This window comes from Camelus bactrianus, chromosome 3 (assembly GCF_048773025.1).
Source record: "Camelus bactrianus isolate YW-2024 breed Bactrian camel chromosome 3, ASM4877302v1, whole genome shotgun sequence".
Taxonomy (NCBI): Eukaryota; Metazoa; Chordata; class Mammalia; order Artiodactyla; family Camelidae; genus Camelus; species Camelus bactrianus.
Genome location: NC_133541.1, coordinates 31,004,277 through 31,028,086, shown reverse-complemented (window position 1 = coordinate 31,028,086; position 23,810 = coordinate 31,004,277). Strand labels below are relative to the sequence as shown.

Genomic DNA, 23,810 nt, shown 5'->3' with positions numbered 1-23,810 from the left:
AAACATAGGAATATGGTTTTATTAAAAAAAAAAAAAGTTTATATGCTCCAAAACATTTTACTTGGAAATTTTCACTAGAAGTAAGAAAACCAAGAACAATAAGGAACAGCAGCACAAAAACATAATGCATACTTTAACGGTGGATACATCAAATGTATGTTAATGTAATACTTCCATAACATGGTAACTCATATTGTGTTAAAAAAAAAAAAAATACTGTTAAGAAGGTGATACTAGAGAACTAGAGAATCCTGGATTCTGTGGCAAAAGGGGTATCCTTACGGGAACCAGAAGAGCAGCTCTAGAAGGTGAAGAGAGAAAAGTGACAAGTAATCTAAAACCAGCACATCAGCCAGCAGTGGGTTTTGTTGGTTTTTTTTTAATGGCATTAAAATGAATCTGAGAATGCCTTTAGAGACAGTTCCAACTTTAATAAACTTGTAAAGGTAGGAATGTAAATTTTATTGTGGGATTTCAGGTACGACTCTCACCTCACTCTACTGTATGCGAAGAAATAAGAGAAAATCTTCAGTCAGGATCTAAACCTTCATCAGCATCAAACAACTGATGGTAGCCAGACACCCTATAAATGCAGCAAAGCAGATAAGCCTTTAACTAAGTCTCAAAGCCTAGTTAATCTGAGAAAATTCATACTGGAAAAGAAGCATACAAATTTAAGGATTAGGAAAAATCCTTTAACAGAGTTAAGTTTTTGTAACCATCAGAGAACTCAAAATAGACAGAAACTCCAAGTGTAATAAATGCTACAATGCCTTTAGGTTATCACTTACCCACTACCAAAGACCATACTGTAGAGACACTCTTTAAATGCGATCAAAATAAGAAGTTCCTAGGTAGCGATTCATTCTTTAATTCAGCATTAGAACTTCCATAAGAAAGAGAAATTTCATGAACATACTAAATGTGCAATGGCACACTTAATGATATTTAATCAAAGGGGTGGAATCTGAAGACACAAATGCTCAAGTAGACAGGTGCCTATAGGTGCCTTCCCAACCACCCTAAATAAAACAGAGCCCTGTTCCAGAGCCACACTCACTCCACTGCCTTGCTTTATTCTTCATAGTACTCATCACTTAACATGCTGCACACTTATTTCTTAAAATGTATTAAATTCCTCCACTAGAATACAAACTCTGGTGTTTTACAAAGCTATATCCTCAATGCCTAGGATAAAACCTGGCATGCAGTAGGTACGTAATACTTGATAAGTGAATTATAGTACTTTGATGATGTGTGAATTACAGTACTTTCCTTATGTGAAGTATTTGGAATCTTGACATTAATCCATTCTAAATAAAACAGAATTTATTTAGCAGGCTTTAACACACACAAAGTGTTGTTCATTGTTTTGTAATACATCAGAGTAAAAAGCATTATAGCTGTTATAGTCTACAAATTATTCTTCAATTGTGTGGGGGATGAAAAAGTTGTACAAAAAGCACCCAAAAGTACCCTCATCAGTGTACCAAACAGGGAGAGACCCAAGTGGTTCACAAGGGTCGTGACGGCAAAATGGGAGTTCCCAGCTTCTGAAGAGAGAGTTCTCTTGTTTTCTCAGGTTCAAAATCTAAGTAATACTTCACTCCTCTGAGGAGTAATTCCCTGTTCGCTTTGTCAACCAGTGGTATAAGGGGCATGGCAGTTCGGAATCCAGTGGCAGTAACCGTTTCGTGCAGAGTACAGCACTTTAGAATCATGTCTCTTATTAATTCAAAAACATTACTAAGAGCCTACCGTTCAGTAAGCACTATGTATAAAGATAAATTTTTAAAACATGGAGTTTGCCAATTCATAAGAAAAATGACTATAAAGCAGTAACATGGCAGGGAAAGACTAAGGGAGCAGAAGCAAAGGAACGTGTAGCTTTGAATGAAAAAGGCTGGAAAATGTCTTATGGATACAACATCACTGAAGCTGAGTCCTAAAGGATAAATGGGTAGTCACTTGGCCATAAAGAAGGGCAAAGCATTCCAGGCAGAAGTAAGGAGGTCTGCGAAGGGTATCAAGGGGAAAAGACACAGCACACTGGGGAAGCAACTGAAACAATTGTGACTGACTACAATGCTCCAAAAGGAGCGACGTGGGGGTGGGCAGTCTGTGATTTACATCTTTATATTTAGAAAGCACAAAGGTATTTTCATAGTAAAACTTGTCAAAAGCTAAGTTAAATAAAAATCTTAACTGTGTAGTGATAAATAAGGAGACAGAGATAGGGAGAGATTCTCCTTGTCCCAAGAGGCTCTATCAGAATATTTGTTCATCAGAAAGGAGCCTGAGGAACACTGGACTAGAATATGATCCCACAGGAGGAACCGCAGAGATGGGGCTGGCAAGGCAGGCAGAAGAAACCAGGTGCAGTGTTCGGCATTGCCCTGCTTTGTGAAAGATCGAAAAAAGAGAAAATATGAACTGCAAAAGATTTTTAGATGAACAATGAGGATGAGCTGCTTGAACATGTAGAATTTAAAATTACTACAGGATGTCCAAGTGAAGATTTTTACCAGGCAGTTAGAAAGGTTTAGAGAGCAGGAGAGAAGCTGGGATTCAAACTGTAGTTTGGGAATCAGCCCAACATCACAGGTGGGAGAAGCCATGGCTATGAATAATATCACCTAAGAGTCCAGCTGACCTTTGAACAACTCAGGGTTTAGGGGTCCAACCCTCTTGGCAGTCAAAAAATCTGAGTATAATTTATAGTCGACCCTTCACACCCGCAATTCCTCTGTATCTGCAGATGCAATCAACCGCTAATTGCGTAGTGCTGGAGTATTCACCACTGGGAAAAAACCCCACGAATAAGTAGACCCACGTAGTTCAAACCTGTGTTGCTCAAGGGTCGACTGTATTTCGAATAAGTGAAAAAGCAAAAAAGAGGAAAGAAAAGAAGGAAAAGGGGGAGAAGAGGGAGAAAAAAGAGAAAAAGGATAGCACTCTGGGAAAGAGCAATACCTACAGGATATTGGCAGAAAAAAAAGAGGAGCCCCAGGGGAAACAAGGGAGCCAGGAGAGGAAAAACGGAGACTGAGCCTCAACACGAAGCAGGCTATCTCTTTTTCTCTAAAAAGGGGGAAAATGAGTAGGGCAATGCTGGTAAACAGATGCTGCCTCCTTACAGTCTCTATCTTCTGTAAGACAGAACCAAGAGCCACGTGCTGGGGAGGAGACAGAGGGCCAGAGGAAAGTGATGACAAAGTTAGAGGTTTGGGTTAGCCACAGTGGGAAAGGGACGGGGGCCACACTGGTAACAGACTTACATCACATTACCTTACCTTACAAAAAGGCTTACATTGAGGGCTCATCTAAAGTTGAAGGTGAGATACTTAGAGCATTCCACTTTGAAGGGCTGCAGGAACTTCACATGGAACTCAGCAACCCAGAAAAGAAGGCAGAATGATAGAATTAATTCAATGTTGAGGGCTTGCAGAATGATTAGGCTGAAGGACAAGGGGAAGATGTGTTTGAAGGGATTGCAGAGCACTTCATATGGTGCCCCATATGGCTGAGGCTGGATAGGGAAAGAAGAAAATCTGAAAGAGGCTGATGGTTAGAAGAAAAGGAGGCAGTCAAGAGAAGGAGGCTATGAAGAAGCTAAAGAAATAGAGAAGAAATAAGAGAGAAAAACAGCAATAAAAATGAGGAAGTAAAAAGCTGGAAAGATGAGAATTGTCATCAATCATTGAAATTTAAGATTCAGAAAGAGAAACTCAGGATAGTGTGGCCATGGGGGTTAAGCTCCTGGAATGTGATGAAGTCAATAGCCCAGAGGTCAAGGATACTGGCAAGGTATCAGAAGGATCATCCCAAGATGATAATAAGACTTGAGGTAGACAGAAAGACTGTAAGCAAGATACCAGGTTAGACTCTTGACCTTTGTCACTCACCCCTACTATTAAAGACAAAAAATATTAAAATTTCAAAGTATATGAAAAGTTGTGCCCTAAAGATACACGAGCTAATAGCAGACTAACCTAACTTGATTTTATCTTCATTACACATTGAATAAACCATGCATATTCTATTAAACATAATAGGAAAATCATTTAAAAATGTTTATAAAATGCCTAATACACTAAAAAAACTTTAAATGCCATTAGTAATATGTGGTAAAATAATTAAACAAAAATTATTTTGTGGAGTGTTTCATCATTTACCTTATTCTAGAAATGGTAACTGGATATTAGCCATAATTTTTCCTTATGACAATTTTCATATCCATAGCATATATCCAAAGCAATGAGGTGACTTGATTTTAATCTCTGAAGTATAGCAAACTTCAAGATAAGGAGATTAAAAAGTAATCCAAAGATGGTTAAAACAGTCAATTTTACGTTATGTATATTGTACCACAATAAAAAAAAAAAAAAACCTAAAGTAAAAAGAAAAAAATCTTTATAAAGATAAATTGGATTCCTCCTTAGTATTAGTTACAGGATATCTGTAGTTCAGGCTGAGTTAGAATAACATAAATGCCAATTTAGAAATTAAAGAATCGTTCCCTCACAGGCTTAAGAGTATATAGTGAAAGACGGTGATGGCATTTAAAAAAGGGTAACTGTGCTGGCTATCTTCATGTATTGTTAATGTTTTTAAACTCAGTATCAATATGTCTTCTTTTCTGGAACTTCCATTTCATGAGTCTTTTTGTTTGTTTGTTTGTCTTTCTGTCTAAAGACGACTAGATGAACTTACTAGTTAGTGTGATGCTGAAAGAAGCTTAAAATTTGTTTTGCATTTGTCGTATTCCATTCTTGTTCTTTCAGGGGTCCTTCGCACACAGATACATACTTTTTCAAAATTTTTTCTCCTACTTCTCGGAAATCCAAGGGTTCTTTGCATGTAGGGTTGCTTGCTCCAGAAACACCAGTATCCAATTCATGATTTTCTGGCTGTTGATCTGCACAATGCTTCAATCCCCAAAAACACATTTCTCCACTGTACATCATAGCCAGCAAATGAATGTCACTAAATATTCCTGGGAAAGTCATTTGAGAGATTAGAATTAAAAATGTAAAAAGAAACCTGGTGATTAAGATTGTAATAAATTCCTTTTGCAACATTAAACATTTTCCCTCCTCATTTAATGGCTATCCTTAGAAAAGCCAATTATCACTAATACAATCCTCATTTCATTGGCACTTCTATCTCTTTTTTATCTATAAATAAAGCCCAAACCCACCCTCAAAAAGAATTATTTTTAAAGAATTGTTTAGGTCAATGTGTTACTCCTTCTGAGGTTCTCTTTAAGATGTCTTTGAGAATCTAATCTATATTGACAGAACCTCTCCCATAACATACACCCCATATTCCACATACAATTTCAGAGTACTCAAACACTCCCTCAGTCCCATCCATGAACACAGCTTTTATTCTGGGGTATACTCTAGGATCAATGATATAGTTCATAAATTACTACAAGAGTGTAGAGATGATCCTGCATAATCATGTCCCTGAGAAGCCATTTAATTCTAAATTACCAAAGATGTTAAATTATATCCAAGATGCCTTATGTTACCAGGAAAAAGAAATACACTGCAGGATGTTCATCAAAAGCTGAAAGCATTCTTATTATGGAATAAGGCAATGTTATATAATTAAACACTTATGACACATAAAGTACATTAATTTGATATAAAAACAAATAGACCTACAACTGTAAAGATCTGGGGATAAATTATCGACTTTGTACAACTCAGCAAAGCTCTTTAAGCTTCAGTTTGCAAAAATCAGGATTCCACATGCCCTACTTATTTCATGGAATTTTCTTAAGAAGTACATGAAATAAAAATATAAAGTGCTATTAAATTATATAAATAACTTCTTAAAGTCACTAGAATACAGATAAATGATCTATCCTATTAAACAGGTACTTGTGTGATTTGAAAAGTTTACCTCAAATAAACAAGCATCATAATCTCAGTTGCTCACCTAACGCGGCTCATCAGAAATGACTAAAATAGTATCAGAGACATAGTTATAGAAGCAAAATTCAACTTCCAAAACTATTATAGTTTCTATTGCCTTTAATCTATTACAAGCTTTTTATAGTCTCAGGGTGTGTCCCTACAGCTATCCCCTTCACCTCACCTCAAATTCAGCTTAAAAATAGTAGCACGAGAAGAACAAGCTTAGCAAGAGCTGATTCATTGTATCAACTAGGAGTTAATCATTTAAGAGCAGAAGCTGAGGCTTGCATTCGTAAAAGTATGATAGGCTACTCTACTAATTATGCTTTCTATGTACAGAACGACTCACTCAATGAGCATAATGTATATTACAAATAATCATTTCTTTTCACTTTATTCCTTCATAGTTAAAAGATCATAAACCTCAGAGAAAATGCTGGAATAGCATTAGATGTTATTCAGAATATAAAGAGAAACGGACCTAGAACTGAAAAGATCTGGGTGTAAATCATTGACTTTGTGCAATTCACCAAAGCTCTTTAAGGCTGTTTCCAAAACTCAAGATTCCACATGCCCTACTTATTTCCAAATTAACAAAATTCACTGCAGAATTATATTTCATATTAGATATGGCATTTCATTGAATGCATATCCTTTTTCATTTTTGTGATCCTACACTCTTAATTATTCCTAAAAAGACTGGTGGAGGGGAGTAAGGAGATAGAAGTAAAACTGAAGGGAAGGCCGAACTTTTAAACACTTGACTACAGCTTTGGGAGGAGCTGAAATGAGTTCCCCCAGTGAAGCCACTTGTAAAAGATGAAGAGTGTTTGCTTAAGGGAGATTTGGGATCCAGTATATGCCCAACTCTGAGAGTACCTCATTCTTTTTGTTAACAAGGATTGACTGCTGAACAAGAAACACAGATACCCCGTGGGAAGGTGTTTCTAGGGAGAGAATGAATAGTTGTATGCTGAAGAGTGGTTCTCAAACTTTAATCTGCACTAGAACTACCTGGAGGACATGCTCAAATGCTCATCACTGGGCCCCCACCTCCAAGACTTCCAGACTCAGGTATGGGGTTGGGTCTATGAATTTGTATTTTTAACTGTATTTTTAACAAAGTCCTAGGGTGAGCCGGTCCATAGACTATGTTCAACTACACTATGTTAAAATATCAAATGAAGAGATGAATAATGTAAAAATTAGGCACTTTCTCCCTCTCTACTGCCCCAAGGAAGCCACTGCTATGTAGCTGTTGTCTTTTTGCTGCTACAAATTTTCTGTGACTTTTTTTTCTGCCAATGCTCAGCACAGTTTTCAATAAAAGACTTCATTTTGTACTATTCACATCCTTGATGAACACACATGTGATAGCAGTGGGTACAGGGAGGGAGAAGGTGACTAACCCATGAAGTAAGAGTAAGGGCAGATCTTTAACTTTCACAGAAGAAAAAACTTTCACAGACTGGCAACCCCTAGAAGCAGTGATGTCTCAATCTGATTATCATAATTATGGGAGCTTATAAAAAGATTCCTGGATTCCATATACTAAGTCAGAACATGCAGGTAATACACAGAAATCTATATTTTTCACAAGCTATTTAGGTAATTAGTGAAGTCAGCTCAGAGCTGCTCCTTCAGGAGATCTGTAATCCAGGTTCTGGGCTAAGAAATGAACCAAAGGCTGCTGGGAAGTGGGGGGTTCCTCAGTAGTATATAAAAAGGGCATAAACCAAGGATGCACACAGCTAAACAGCCTTTTAACCTATTTAATTCGAGTTATTTATAAGGGCCCAGAGAGGAATGAAGCACAGAAATGAGGTAAAGAGGTTTACCAAACACATTACTTGGTAATTTTTAAAAGCTGAAAATTTAAAATGGCATACAAGCAATGTTCAAAGGACAAAATGATTGTCTCACCTTGGAAAAAGAAACAAAAATCATACTATGTATACACAGCTTTGAGTTTTATCTAAAATCAGGTAAATGCCCATTGAAGGAGTGCATTGTTTCCACAGTAAGTTTCTTTTAGGACAAGCTGTTTGAAGGTAACAACTTCTGGACACCAGTAGCCAGTCATATATTAATGATCCTTAAATTAAGGTGCTTTTTCTATGCAATGCTTTCAAATAGAAAGGAAAAGCCTACAGAAGCTAACAAAGAAAGAATAATTAAAATACACTTACAAAACTAAAATATAGAATTTTCTCTAAGAAATTTTCTTCTTCCCCATTCGCTTTTTTCCCCATCAAAATTTCAGATAAAGTATAAAAGAAAGTTTACACATATAATCTAACATCACTTGTCAGCTATGTCACCTTGAACAGGTCATTTAGCTTATCAGGATCTCAGTTCCTCTATTTGCAAAAAGAGATGGTGAAAATAAATTGTTCTTCCCTCTCGAACCTCAGTCTAAAACCCAAATGATGCTCTATATTTAGTTCCTATCATTTTTAAGGGCATAGATGTTTATAACAGAAACTAATAATTATCACTCAATATTCATTCTTCCCATCTTTTCTGGAAAAGAGACTATTTATTTGAGATAAATCATGTAAAAGGCTATCTATTGCAGATTCTCTTGTAGCTATATGAAGCCATGCTATTAAATTCTGGCCAGTGAAATGCAGGAGTTGTAAGAAACTTCCAAGAAGGTTGCTCCAAAGGAGCAGACTTGGATGAAAGAAACATCCTTTGGCTATTTTTATAGCCTGAAATGCAGCTGAGATGGAAGGAGCTCCAAGAGCATCCTGAGATATTGAGAATGGAAGTAAGATCCTCAACAGGGATGCATGTTGCACAACTCTGGCAAGTACTGTTTACATGTATTCTATACAAAGTGCCTCCCTCTGAAGCTGTGGGGCTCCACTTCGAAAGATGATGAAAGAGAAAGACAAGATCCCCGATGATGCTACGAAGCCACCATAACCAGCTCTGGACCTTTTTAAGGTGAAAAAGCAGTAAATTTCTCCTTTAAAAGTTACTTCCAGGGGAGAGGGTATTGCTCAGAAGATCCTGGGTTCAATCCCCAGTACTTCCATTAAATAAACAAACAAACTAACAAACCTAATTACCTACTCCCTCAAAATAAATAAACAAAAATTTAAAAGTGAAAAACAAAAAGTTACTTCCAGTCTCTGTTACAAGAGAAACTAGAGGCTGATCTGGGATTTGTGGGGATGCAAAATAAGTAAAAGCTACATGCCATATCACTCTCACCAAATTACTAAGAAGAGATTAGCAGTATTTTTCCATATTACCTGAGAAGATTACTGAATTTTTTAAAAGCTCTTTTATTATTTTGTCTATAATGTAACTTGAAATTTATTTAAATCAGAGTTAAATCTAATAAACGTCTTAAATTTTTAAAAAGCTTTAAAGCACTTAGAAAACTGAAAAAAGAGATCACATTACCTTCACTCAGTAATTTAGCTGTGTCTAGGTCTTGGAAAGAAACACCTTCATTTAACTGAATAGGACACCGATAATTTAGCATCTGTAGCAAGTAACTGATTCCATCAACAAGGTACTAAATGAAAGTCAAAGACAAAGAATTGAAGTATTATATGCAGAGCTGCAGAAATTTCAAATGTTATTTTTCCCCATCCTTTACTCAAGAGAAAATTGGCTAACATAGATATATCTTATGGTTGTTACATTACAATGCTATAAGGACCTACTACCCCAAAACTTTTATAAGTATAATCCTCCAATTAGTAAGAGTATGGGGGGAAAAAACAACAAAAGAAATCATTAACCAAGAACACATAATTCAGTAACATACTTGTCAAAAATATCAAGAGGAAAGAAAGATATAGATAATAAAGATGTGCTCAACAACTTGTTAAAAACCTGGATGTATTTACTTTAATTTAGAAATATTTTGATCAAGCTTTTACGTCTGAAGGTGTGACCTCTCATTTGCAGGCCCACACAAACCATGTGTACAATCAGCCCAAGTTAGGATCCTTAGTGATACAACGACAGGACCTTTGGATTTACTGATTTGGTCAGAAGAGTCAAGACAAATCAGAGGGCCACAATTTTCTAGAAGCAGGGTCATGAGGGAGTTTTAGGAGTGATCTGCTGATAGAGGCTCACAATCAAGTTTGTTTTCTTCAGGCCAAACAATATGCTTAGAAATTAATATAGATTATCTACCTTGAATTTTAAAAAATAAAAATCTAGAACTAAAAAACAAAACAATACAAAAAACAGGTAAAACTTCCCAGTTTACAAAGGGTCTTCACCTGTTACCATATTTAATTTTCACAGTAATTCCAATTTGTTTAAGATTACATAGCTAGTAAGTAAAAGACCTGGAATGCAAACCCAGGCCCTTTGATTCCTCTATTCTTAATACCATACTATATACAGCTTTTGGAAACCTATAAATGTCAATTATCAAAAATGTAGGAGGAATGCCTTTTTACCTTTTTAAGCAAACTAGATTTTCTTGTGAGCCACTCTCTCCTTTTGGTCAGAGAATGACAATACATATAGAGTAGGGCTCCTCGTCTCCAGGAGAGACATTCCAGGAGTTCGTCCCCAAGCAAATCGCAGTTCTGAAACACAACAAAGACACAGCTAAATAGACAAACTTCAAGTCTGTAAAAATCAAAATTAAATTTCAAAATATTGAGCCATTAAAAACACTCCCATTTCACAAAATTTACTCTATTCTTAGCAGCTTACACAGGAATGCCTTACTCTGAATCAATTAGAAATACAGAAATCTATCGCTATATTAAATTAAAATTACTACTCCAATTCACAAATTCTTCTAGAAAATGATGTTCAAATATTTTAGCAGCCAACTCTCTAATATATACGAAATATAAGTATTCTATAATCTGATTGAAAAAGTAAGTTTTCAGAAATATACATTGCTTGAAACAACGTCATATCTATCTCTACTACTGCTAAAATAAAATAATGAAAAGATATACACAAAAACAATTTTAATAAGTCAAACTTTTACTATGTTGTCATATAAAGCTTGGGACTATTTGTTTCCAAAGTAAGCATTCCCTGATAAACACAAGGAGCAACAAAGATATGTAGGAGAGATAGCCAGCAGACAGAAAGATGAGAAATTATCTGCTTGAAAGAGTAGCCAGGGCTAGAGATAAAAATCTTGTAATCATTAAATAGAGATGGCTAAAAAGCAAGTGAACAGGTTGTCAAAGACAGAACAGAGACTATCAGAGGATTAAGGAGATATCCTTGAGGCATGTCTGTTTCCAGAATGGGAGAGAGGGAAGATGCTTGGAAAAAAGCAAGAACAAGGCTTCTCAGAGATAAGAAGAGCATGCAGGACCTCCAAGGGATGGGATGATCAGTGGTAAGAAAGGCAGCAAATGTCCAGTAAGATGAGGACTATAGAAAGGACAAGAGATGTGGGAATTAGATGACTAGGGATCTTCAAGAAAACACAGCATCTGCAAAAGTGAAGGGAGCAGAAATAGCAATGTGTGTTTAGAAAATGACAGGGCACTGTAATTACAATACAATTCCAATATGCAGACATTCTGAAACATATTTACAAAGTATGAAGTGTTCAACTCTCATATATCCCTGCTTCAATCTTCATTTAAAACAAAGATACATGTTCGAAGAAACAAGTACAGATTCTAAAGAATAGCAAAGTAAGAATTGGCAGCATTCCACCATAATTCGTAGTTGTGGAAAACTTACTTTTGGGTGCAAATTATTTTCTTTAACTAAAATTTCTGGTTCTGAAAGAAAACTGATTAGCTCTTTTACTTTTTGTGAAGAATCTTCAGGAAAATCTTCATCTACTAGCTTGTTCTCCTCAAAATACGTCATGTCCAAAATAGCCTGAAGTAAAAGAGAAAAAAATATCTACAAATGATTCGATCTTAAATGAATAGCTCTTACAGTTTAATCTTATATGTATAGATGCTTTATTAGACATTTAAATCTTCTAGCACAGTATTTAAATTTGAAAAATAATCAAAATACCTAGCATAAAATATCTAACATAATCTGAGGTGGACTTTATAGAAAACTTCTTAGGATTTTAATAAAATGCTAAATGCATTAAAATAATCTAGCTTCCCTCAAAAAATAAAATAGAGATTTATGTTGTAGTTCAGATAAGCTAATCATATAATACAATTATAAAAAGTTTAATTACTGTATTCTTTGCTATTTATACATAAATAGTTCCTGAACATTTTCTACATGCCTACCATATCAAGATAAAGACACTATCTTTAGTTTTTCACATTGAATCTTCAAAGAATAACCTGTTTCCCCAAATAAAGAGTCAGCATTTGGGGATTACGTATTCTGTCACCTAACAAAGGCAGCACCACCAACATTATGCAATTCAAACCAGCACCCCTAAATATAAGACTTTTTGTTCAAAAACCTTAAAATTACCCAATCCTAGTCCTTTGTTTAATCTACTAAGGCTAAGGAAACTGAGTTCTAATATCAGTTCTACCTAACCAACCAAGGACAAGTCAAGTTTATCTTTTTTTTGGAGCCTCAGTTTCTTCCCTGGCAAATGAAGAGACTGAAGTAAATGCCTTTCAAAGTCCCTTGCTTTGAGGATAAAATGAATTAACAAATGTAAAGCACTTAGAACATTACCTAGCACACACACTACTTAAGTAGTAACTAACTGATCTTGTGTAGAAGGCCTAAGCCAGGAAGGCAGAGATCATCACCCTAAGGAAAATGGCCTTATTCAGAAGTGTAAGTAAGGTCCAAAGGGGGTTTGGGGAATATAAATCTATTATCCCCAGGTCTTTTGTCTTATTCTTAGAAATAAGTTAAAATGTTCAGAACTCTCCCATGTGAAAGAAACGAGACAAGCAGGAAGCCTTCTGGAAAGAAAGAAAGCCAGGCAAAGTTCAGCTAAATTGCAACAGCTCTCTGGGGTTTGTGAGTGGCTATTATAGGCTCATTCAACCACATATGAAGGCAGAAACCATCTCCAAGTACCTCCAAAAAGAAAGCAGTGTTGGGTACCTAGTGCTATAAATGTGCATTTTGGAAGCTTAACTAAGTTTACTTTCTATAACCACTTCATCTTTATTATCCCTTGGCAATCAAGTAAGGGCATTTGAAGCACTCTATCAACCACAAAGTGCTACACAAATGTAGTTACTGTAATAAAATTGTATTTTTTAATATCATCTTGCTTCAGCAGTGTTCAAAAAAAACAGATCTTCTCCATACAGAGACCGGAATTTGAAAGGAAAGTAAAAGAAAAAGAGGGGAAAACAAAAATCTTATGGACCTGTATAACAAAAGTCAAGAATCCTAAGGAAATGTGAATTTTAGGGAAAAAAATTATGAGCGCCCTTACAGAGACCTCCGTTTCCTTTGAATAACCTTCAAGAGCTTGGCAACTGCACATATGAGTGTTTTATTTAATTATCTATAAAGGGAAGCAATCCTGTTATCTGCAAGACTTTCTTCCTCACTTATCAACATAACCAATAAATTTCACTTCTCCATATACTGCCTCAAAGTTTCAAAGTCTATGTACTTTATACATAGTTTTTAAAAAAAAATTTAATACTTTAAATAGAAAATAAACTAATTTCAATACACCTAAACTTTGTTTTTTTTAATTTTAGCCATTTTTTAAAATTGAAGTATAGTTAATACTTCTTGTGTTAGTTTCAGGTGTATAGCAAAGTGATTCAGTTATACATACATACATATACATATATATTATTTTTCAGATTCTTTTCCATTATAGGTTATTACAAGATATTGAATACAGTTCCCTGTGGTATACAGTAGGTCCTTGTTGTTTACTTATTTTATATGTTAATCCCAAGCTCCTAATTTATCCCTGTCACATCCCTCTGCTTTCCCCATTGGTAGCCATAGGCTTTTCTATGTATGTCAGTCTATTTCTGTTTTGTAAATAAGTTCATTTCTATCTTTTTTTTTTAGATTCCACATATGAATGATATCATACACTTGTCTTCCTCTGACTTACTTCACTTAGTATGATAATCTCTAAGCCCATCTATGTTGCTGTAAATGGCATTATTTCATTCATTTTTATAGCTTAGTGATATTCCATTGCATAACTTCTTTATTCATCTGTGGATGGACATTTAGGTTGCTTCCATGTCTTGGCTAATGTGAACTGTGCTGCTATGAACATTGGGATGCACATACCTTTTTGAATTAGTTTTCTCTGGAAATATGCCCAGGAGTGGAATTGCAGGATCATATGATAATACTATTTTCATTTGTTTAAGGAACCTCCATACTGTTCACCATAGTGGCTGCACCAATTTACATTACCACCAACAGATTAGCAGGGTTCCCTTTTCTCCACACTCTCTCCAGCATTAATCGTTCATGGACTTTTTAATGATGGGCATTCTGACTGGTGTGAGGTGATACTTCACTTTAGTTTTGATTTGCATTTCTCTAATAATTAGTGATACTGAGCATATTTTCATATGTCTGTTGGACATCTGTGTATCTTCTTTGGAGAAGTGTCTATTTAGGTCTTCTGTCTATTTTTGATTGGGTTGTTAATTTTTTCTTTTTGATATTAAGCTGTTTCAATACACATAAACTTTAGAGTCAACCCTCTTAAATGAGTAATCTGCCCCCACAACTTGTCAGAAACCACACCTGTTTCAGTACCTGTGTGTAAAGTTCTAGAAGATCTGATGGATTTGAACATTCTTTGTCTTCTCCACAAAGAAGTTTCAATTTTTCTAGAGCTGCAGAGGCCCGAATTAAAAAGTGATCTGTAAGAGATAAAAACATGAAGATTAATTCATATAGTTTGAGTGTTATTCAAACAAAAAAAAGCCATGTACCTAAAATGATGAAATGAAATTATGTTATGGCATTAGAAAAGCAGCATGGTAGTAACAACATCCTTCACAAATTATGAAGTATATCATAATGCCTAATCTTACTTAAACTTATCGTGGAAATTTACTCTGAAAAGTTAGACTGAAAATCTTTTAGGTTCGGTTGCCATTTCTTAAGTGCAATCTTATTTTCATAATACTGCTTTTATGATGTTGACACACTCAAAATGTTTAAGCAATAAATTTAAAACTTTTATTGAAATAGAACAAATAATATACATAAATATACAGAAAGGGCTTCATTAAAAATTTAAAATTTCACAAATGTATCTTCCAAAATTGCATGATTAATAAAATCAAATGCCTCATAAAATGTAAGCATTCTGAGCAATTATGACTTTATCATAATTGTGTTTATGTATTTACATATACAAATAGCCACTACAATTAAAACAGCTATTACACAACACACCTGCATATTTTATTCCTTTGAAAGCCGAGAAATGGAACAGATGACCTAATTGCTTCAAAATCTGGACAAAATTAAACTAATTATTCCTGATATAAATTCTAAAAACAACTCACCCTTTCTTCTCCCTACACTGTCTAATTTCTTCTCATCCTCTTATGTCATATTCCGTTTCTATTTCACTTTTTATGATTTTTCCTAACCTACAGTGTCCATTCCAAGGTGCCACCCACCCTTCTGTATCATCTCATGTGGTTAAATATGTCCACCATCAAGATGCTAAAGTCCCTGAGTTTGCCCCTCTGCCTCCTCCTGAAATATATATGCTTTCCTCCTCACTGGCAAAGGGACAGAAAATGTAGCACTTGTGAGGGCCCAGCTAATCCAGCCTCAGCATATACAGACAGATAAACTGTTCAGTGTTGGAGCAAAAGCACCACCAGCTTAAGTTGTGTCTGTTGGCAATCATAAGATGAACTTACGTTTTCCCAGGTAAGGCCTAACCTCTATCTAGACCAGATTCTGATTGTTGTTAAGTTCCACTATTCACCTAAATTGAAAGCTATTTCTTTGGCACTGCCCTTCCATCTCTCCTCAGCCCAGAAGTATCACCCATACAACCCAGAAAAAAAGATTCTATTGTGAACTGATGTTGTATGGAATATGGCAATCCTTATGTGCTTCTTTAAACACTGAATTGATATTTTCTTCTTAATTTGCAGGATTATTTTAAATGTAAAGACTTGCACTGAATTCACTGAACCATTGCTGAGGAGTATCTCACAGGAACTCATGACATAATTATGGAGGTGGGGGGATAACGGTTCACATTTTAGACATTTTTCATAAAATGTAATTTTTTTAACCATTCAGTTAAGGTAGTGACTGACAAGGCAAAGACAAGTGATTCTCACATAATCCCTGGGAAAAGTCCTTCTCATGGTACACTTCCATAGAGTAACATACTGTGCTTTTACAATGAGAAATAAACGAAAAAAACTGAGCAGAAATAAAAAGGAGAGTATTCTTAGATGGAATAGCATCTGGCTGTAACTGATCTAAAGAAAACAGAAAGTATCAATCCCTATAACCTAATATAAATATCTAATTGTTATATTAAAGGATGCATTTGGAGTGTATATTATTTTTGTTGTATGGGAAAAGAATGCCAAGTTCCATTCACATACATGCAATTACATTTTAGTAAAACTTCATAGAATAAGAAAATCTTGCTAGTAATACTGATAAACAGCTCATAATGTGGACCACTATCATTTTAATTTCAGTAAATTTCAGAACTTTGAAGCTTCCAAACAAGAACACATACCACTTTACTTTTATGTTCAGCTCTCATTTTAGACTGGATTAAAGAACTCTTCCATAGGAAAATGACAATAGCTTTTGGGTTCAGCTATAAATGAATAAAATACATTCTCTGATCTCTGTAGACTGTTTCAAATGGAGCTGAAGTGGGGTGAAGATCATGGAATAATCTTATTTACACTGCCAGGGGTAAAGCTACTATTGTCCATGAACTATTCGTGTGATTCACTTAACCAAAAATGAGTCAGCTTTAGAGTGGTCTGTGGGCTTCTTAAGAACAGACCCCTAAGAAAAGAATATCCAGCAAATAATCTTCACTGGAACTAGAGCCATTTTATCGTGGATCCTATTCAATAAATTCATCAACTATTCAACTGTTTGGGAAAATGTTCCATACTACTTGCCTAGGAATCCAATGACAATGAGACAGTCTACAAAAAAATTTTAAAACTATCTGCAGTAAAGGTGAAAAACTCAAAAAGGAATAGTGTAGAAACTACAGGCAGCTGAGAAGTAATCAAACAGAACTGGACTTAAAATCAAAAGTCAAGGTAATTCCCTATGCCAGTTTTTCCTAAGGAAACTGCTTAGACATCCCCCAAAAAAGTGTTCTAGTACCGACAGGTCCCTCGTGAGAACTGAGGTAATGAATAAGAAAGAATCATCTAAATTATATCAATATAAATCTCTTCTGTGGAGTACTGTTTTCAGTTAAGTTTAGAATCCAAAAACCTAACAAGGAAATTTACAACGCAGCAATGAAAAAGTGAACCTATTTTACACGTCTAGTTATCTTTACTACACGCAAAAACCACCATTACTTTTTCGTGTGCCATCATCCAACTTTAACAACTCACTTAAACTTTCGTGTGCACACTCACCTGTATCTCGCCTTTTTCCCAGTCGTTACCGAGACAAAGGCAAGGAGCACTGGTCTGACTAACATTTAAGCGTTTTTCAGGGTTATGAAAAACGGAGTGTCCAAGCAAACGCCCTGGCTTAAGGCAATGGGAGTTCTTGCAGGTGGACAACCGAGGGCGCAGCTGGGGCCAGAAGCGCAGCACCTTCGGTAGTTCTGGCCTGGGATCCACCCGGACCACAGGCCGCAGCCTCAACCCCTGCGGCCCTGGAGCGCCAGCTCTGAACCACCGCCCGCCCGCCCGCCCGCCCGCCCGCCCGCCTCCCTCTCCTCCGCTCCCTCACCATCTTCGCCGGCGGCTTCGCTAAGCTGCTGTATGTGGGCCTGAGCCAGGTCCCCGAGTTCCTCCACTCGCCTCGCCACACTGCAGCCTGCGGCCGCCATGGCCACAACGGGCAGGCGCACCCAGCCACGTGACTGCGCCAGCCCGCGGTCACCTGATACGCCGATGCGGGCAGGGGGGCGGAGCTCGTCTGGTTGGTGGGAGGGGCCCAGCTCCCGAAGAGGGTCGGCTTCGGCCTACAAAAGTTACCCCGAGTTATTTTCTTCCTCCGGGACTTCTCCCTTCACAATCCTGAGCAGCAGAGACTTTTAGGGCGGGTGTGACGTCAGGACACGCCTCTCTCCCACCCACTCCTCTAAGCCAATCAGAAGCCACCCATGTCCCCAAGCTAATCCAATGAGAAGCCAGCTCTCTCCGCCGCGCTGACTAGGGAGCGTAGAAGTGTCTGGTTGGTCTCTCCTCTCCATCCTGCTCTGCAGCTGTAGTCAGTAGAGCAGACAGGAAAGTTTGGAAAGTCTGGACTGTCTGGTTTTGGTTGCTTAAAGTATGAAAATCCTGACTGGCTCTCTTGGAGCACACCCATATCTCTAAGAGGTTATTGTTGTCTGGATGGGACGCTCCCAGTCTATGCGGTTGAGTGTCGCTTTTCTAAATCTAAATTTTAGCAGCTAGGTTTTGTTTTGTTTCTGATCTGCTTTGGCCAGTTCTCATTTAACATACTCCTTTCACGTCCAATAGCACCAAAACTTTTCTTTACAGAAATTTCTATTGCTGTACATCTTGAGACCATCCCTTAAAGCGCTCATTGTGTGCAGAGTTCATCCTCTCCACTCTCCACTGTGAGTTTCAAAGCACTTAGTCAAGAGTTTCACTTCCACTTTGCTTTCACCCTTTTCTTGACTGAAGTCAAACCTACCTTTAACTTGTGTTTTTTTGTTTTGTTTTGTTTTGTTGCTTTGTTTTGTTGCTTTTCAGTTTGACACAGTACATTTTGGATACTCTCCACCCTATCATTTCTTATGAAAGGTAGTTTTTATTTAAAAGGAAATAATAAAAATAATTGCCAACTAAAAATTATTGCTTGCCATCTGGTTCTACAAGAGGGAAGTCACTAGCCAGTGCAGTTGTTGACCTTCAACACACTTTGAAAGGAATTCAGGGCAGAGATCAGGAATGAGGTACTCGGAGCTTTGGGAAAAACTGGCAGAACAGGCCTTCAGATAGATATTTTCAGGAGAAGATTTTATGAGCCCAATTTCTTGCATCCTTTCATACCTAGAAAAGCACTAAAATCATTAACGGAGACATGTTTCTCATAACTAGCAGCAACCTTCTGACAAAATGTGCTTGATTGCACGTATCCCAACTTCACTAAAATCACATATAAACTGACCTCCCTACCTACCTCTTAGGAACAATACCTCAGAGTTTTCTGAGAGGCTGTTTCCAGGGTTATAGTCCTCATCAGTCCCCAAATAAAACTTGATGCACAGCTCTCACATTGTACATTTTTATTTCAGTTGACATGGGGGCATAGTGTGTCATAATCTGTAAGTGATTGACCACAATGGCTTCCTAACTGAACTTTGTAACAACTTTCTTTCTCCTTTAATTCACCTTAAACAGAGGAGACAGAAATCATGTATCTATTTTGTATCCTCAGTGATTCCTACAGTGCCTGACACATAAATTCTCAGGAAATGTTTATTAATTAAACAAAAATGTCATGTTATCTTGTCAGTATATTACTCTAATCAGGAAGCTGAAGGCCTGGAAGTTTGCATTATGTGATCAATGTGGGCTAAAGAATCGAAACTCTAGTAAGTATTTGACATCTCAAAATGCCAAGCTTCACTAAGTGTATTATTTAAAATAAAATTTACAGTTCCAATCATTCAATAAATAACCATGGACTTTCCTTTAGTGTTTTTAATGATATCCATATTACCTGAAAGATATATCTGCCAGATAAACTAACTCTAATAAGTGTCACTTTACTGCAATATCAAATAATTTCCAAGTTCTGTGCTTTATCAGGAACATGACATTTAAAGATAGGGTAGATTACTATAAGTCCACTGGAATCTTAACAATGTTAATATTTCTAAAACGAATTAGTAGAAACACATTGAAACATTGCAAATAATTGTTATTTACCTTGCCACAATTCTATTAAAAGCACTTTGATTTATATTACCAGTTTTTAAATTCCTATTAAGCAAATATTTTAAAACCATGTCCACATAGAACATGAATTTCAACAGACAGATCAGACACACTAGCTTCCTAAAATCCCAAAGAACTTATCTTAAGAAAAAGCATTCTATTATACAGGATAATTTTGGCTGCAGATCTCAGCAAACACAACTACAATGTAAACAGTGAGGAAATACATGGTTTGGAAAATGAATCCCAGAGGTAGGACAGGCTTCAGTGCTGACTTAAACCAGTAGCCCCAGCTCCATTTCTCTGCACACCTCTTGGTTCAGCAGATAAGTGTTGACTTCATCCTCAATCTGACAGTGAAAGGGCTACACCCGTCCCAGGCCTCATATCTAAGAAAACTACTGTCAGAGGAAGAGAGAGGCAGGTACTACTGGAATTTCTCAGAATTATAAAGAAGAACTTCTCCAGAATTTCATATCAAGCTTTTCCTCACGTTTCATTGGTTCAATCTAGGTCACATGCTGGTCTTGAACCAGTTACTGATAGTATTTAAATTACCCTTATACTGATCAGGTCTGTATCAGTCAGGGTTCTCCAGAGAAACAGAATCACTAGAGGAGAGAGAGAGAGATCACAAGGATGATCATAAGAAGTGATTATACATAAAGAGATATACAGATATGGACATACACATGTAAACCACAAGAGCAGTCTCCTTGAGGTCAAATGATAGATGTTAACGACATCAGCTAAATACTTCACAGCAATACCTAGATTAGTACTTGGTTAGGTAACTGAATACTGTTGCCTACTGAAGCTGACACATCAAACTATCACAAGTTCCATTTCCAAACCTGTACAGAGTGTATTGAAGAAGGGTGAAAATGAGAATCTGTACAAAACCAATCAAGAATTGGTCATTAACTTAGCACAAAGCTAAAGCCCAAGAACATGGCTTTGTGCCTGTTAATAAGAAAAATCCATCATTTAACTTCTAAATATTTAATCTATTGAAGTAAAAGTTCTCCGTACCTCATTGTATAATGTTGTTTATATCAAGTTCGGAGATTTTTAAAAAAACTGATTTTAAGGTACTTAGGCCAGGCACAAGGTTTAGCAGCTTTAGTTTTTCTCAATTTATCAATAAAAATGAAGAGACAATAAAATACAATACAAGAGAGAATTTAACGCTTTTTCAATTTAAAAATTCAACACTGCCAGAATTTAATGGTTTCATTTCTTGCACATGATCCAGAAAGCTGACTTTTGACTTTATTGGCGATAATAATTGGCCTCCGGCAAATGCAGTTTACTTTTCCTGACTCAAAACAACTTACGCCCAACTTAAGTCATTTGAGCTCAGTTACTTCCAACCATATTACTAAGCCCTACGTCCTCAGGGAAGAGGAGTCCTACAATCTCCAATCTGCTTTTATGTCCTCATCACCTTAGTATCTCGAACAGCCTCTCCCAAGATTCTTCCTAAGAATCATCTTCCTCCCACCTTTTTCACCGTACACCCCCGAACTCTTGCTCCAATGTTAATAAATGCCTCCATCTCCTCAAAATTTTCTTGTATTTACTTCAGTGGACACTTTATTAATAGTTCACCTGACACCCCCCCACCCCCGCGAGTCCCAGCAGCTCGGGCAGCGGGAGGAGAGGCAGCGGCCAGGCAGCCCCGCTTCGCGAAGGCTCTGGGCTCGCAGCGGCCCGCTGGCGCCAGGCAGGCGCCCAGGATGCCGGAGAGCAAGCTCAGCTCTGCCAAGGGTGGGGTGCGAAGGAGGAACGCAAGAGGAGACTGGCGAGATTGTCAGCTAAACCCGCTCCTGCAAAAGTGGAAACGAAAGCAAAAAACAAAGCAGGAAAGGATGTATCTTCAGACAAAAAAGTGCAAATAAAGGGGAAAAGGGGAGCAAAGAGTAAACAGGCTGACGTGGCTAACCAAGAGACTAAAAATTTGCCTGCAGAAAATGGAGAAACTAAAAACGAGGAAAGCCCAGCCTCTAACGGGGCAGGAGAGAAAGCAGACAAGGCTGATAAACAACATACACCCGGTCTTAGCAGTGGTCCCTGTCTCCCTTCTTGTACAGTCCAGAGGAATATTTTTATCAACTATTTTGTAAATGCAAGGTTTTTTTTTGTAGCTCTAGAAACATTTTTAAGAAGGAAGGAATCCCACCTCATCCCATATTTTAAGTGTAAATGCTTTTTTTAAGAGGTGAAATCATTCGCTGGTTGTTTATTTTTCAGTACAACCAGAAAATAGTTGGATATTGAATATATGAGAGGCGTTGATTGTCCTGGGTGTCAGCTTAACATTCCATAGCTGGGAGTAGTTTTTTATATCCTATAATACAGAGCATACTTAAATTGCAATTTGGAGTCAGTTGTGCACTTATTATGTCCTGAACACTTTAAATTACTTCTCTTCCCATGCTGTTTTTGGTAGAATTGTTTCCTAAAGCAAACCATTCCTTGATCTTCGCTCTCCTTGTCAGAATTTTATGCACTCTGTAACGACTTTGGTCATAGCAGTCCAATTTTGTAGTAACTTTGGTAATGTTCTGTGAATGATTGAAAATTTGAGTATGTAGTGTAATGATTTTAAATTGTGAATTAGTGGGGCTTAGAACAGCATTACCAACATTTGATGATATTGGTGTTTGATTTCCTGTTAAGGATAATTTGCCTCCAAATTTTAAGCTGGAAAGTCACTGGAATAACTGGAAAAGAATCACAACTACATAACTTTTTAGATTTTTGGTATGTAAGTAAAGAATTGTGTACAAATTGAAATGTTGGTGTACTGGTCATCAAAACAACCAATAAAATCTCAATTATGAAAAAAAAAAACTTGATCTGCTTGAGGTCAAGCTCCCTGACCATTTCTCTCTTCCCCTCTACTGACCTATGGATCCCTCTCTTACATTTGGTAAAGACACTGAATCTTCATTTACATGATTTATCTTCACCCTAAACACTGCCATAATCCTAAAATAGCCCAATATCCTGGTAGACAAATGAACCAGGCTATGGATCTCAGAAGCTTTAAACTCCAAATCTCAATCTCTGACTACTTCTCATATATCCTTTACAATTCTCTTATGATCTCACACTATAGCAGATCTTTGATCTAGAAAAATCTTTTGGTGAAATTTTCTCTCCATCCTTTTAGAGCCTGTCTTTATAGCCTGGGTCACAAAATTGATCACCTGAACCAGCACTTCAGTGTCCTACCTTTCACTCTGCAAAACCCAACCAATCTTTAATGAATGATCCTCTGCCCTGCAACTCAGGTATTAAGCTCTGAAACACAACCTTATTGCCATGCAGAATTATGCCACTACAAATTGAGCTGGATCCTTCATGCTGCCTGGCAGTCCTTTGTCACTTGTCCTTAGTCTGCTTTCTCTGGTGAACTTCCCAACATTAAGCTTCTTGATGGCATTATTTCACCAAACATCTCTGCAGCATATGACACTGTTTATCACACTGTTTAGCACAATTTCTTCTGAGTACTCTCTAGGGTTTCTTAGTTCAGTGACTCAACACTTGATCCTCTTTGTTCCTCTGTGATAATTTACTTCTGTACTGTCCCTTTCATGAAATTAACTTTTTCTACCCTCCTGCTAAATGTTGAGTGTATTACTGTTAGAATCCTCTGGAAATGGACACTAAAATGGAGATGTGTGTGGTTTTTTGGAATGCTCTCAGGAAGATTATCTGTGAGAGAGGCAGGATTGGACAGGAGAGGAGTTGAACTGTGATGCAGTGGACACAGCCGATCTTACACTGAATTCTTGAATTCAAGGATGGCCCTTAACTGATGTCACAAACTGACGCAAAGGGGCCAACATTTGTATTTCTACATTGATTCTGACATTGGATG

General features: G+C 37.0%; 1 protein-coding gene and 1 pseudogene across 1 annotated transcript; one reads left to right on the top strand and one right to left on the bottom strand.

Moving 5' to 3' along the window:
- Positions 1-18,024, bottom strand: RIMOC1 (RAB7A interacting MON1-CCZ1 complex subunit 1). The gene is made up of 6 exons (XM_010957385.3): positions 17,754-18,024; positions 14,583-14,689; positions 11,628-11,771; positions 10,364-10,495; positions 9,345-9,459; positions 1-4,996 (listed from the first exon to the last, which is right to left on the bottom strand). The coding sequence occupies exons 1-6, from the start codon at positions 17,851-17,853 to the stop codon at positions 4,713-4,715; spliced, it is 882 nt and encodes a 293-aa protein (XP_010955687.2). The 5' UTR covers positions 17,854-18,024; the 3' UTR covers positions 1-4,712.
- A 56-nt stretch (positions 18,025-18,080) lies between these two features.
- On the top strand, positions 18,081-23,281 carry LOC105070910 (uncharacterized; annotated as a pseudogene).
- Positions 23,282-23,810: the final 529 nt, after the last annotated feature.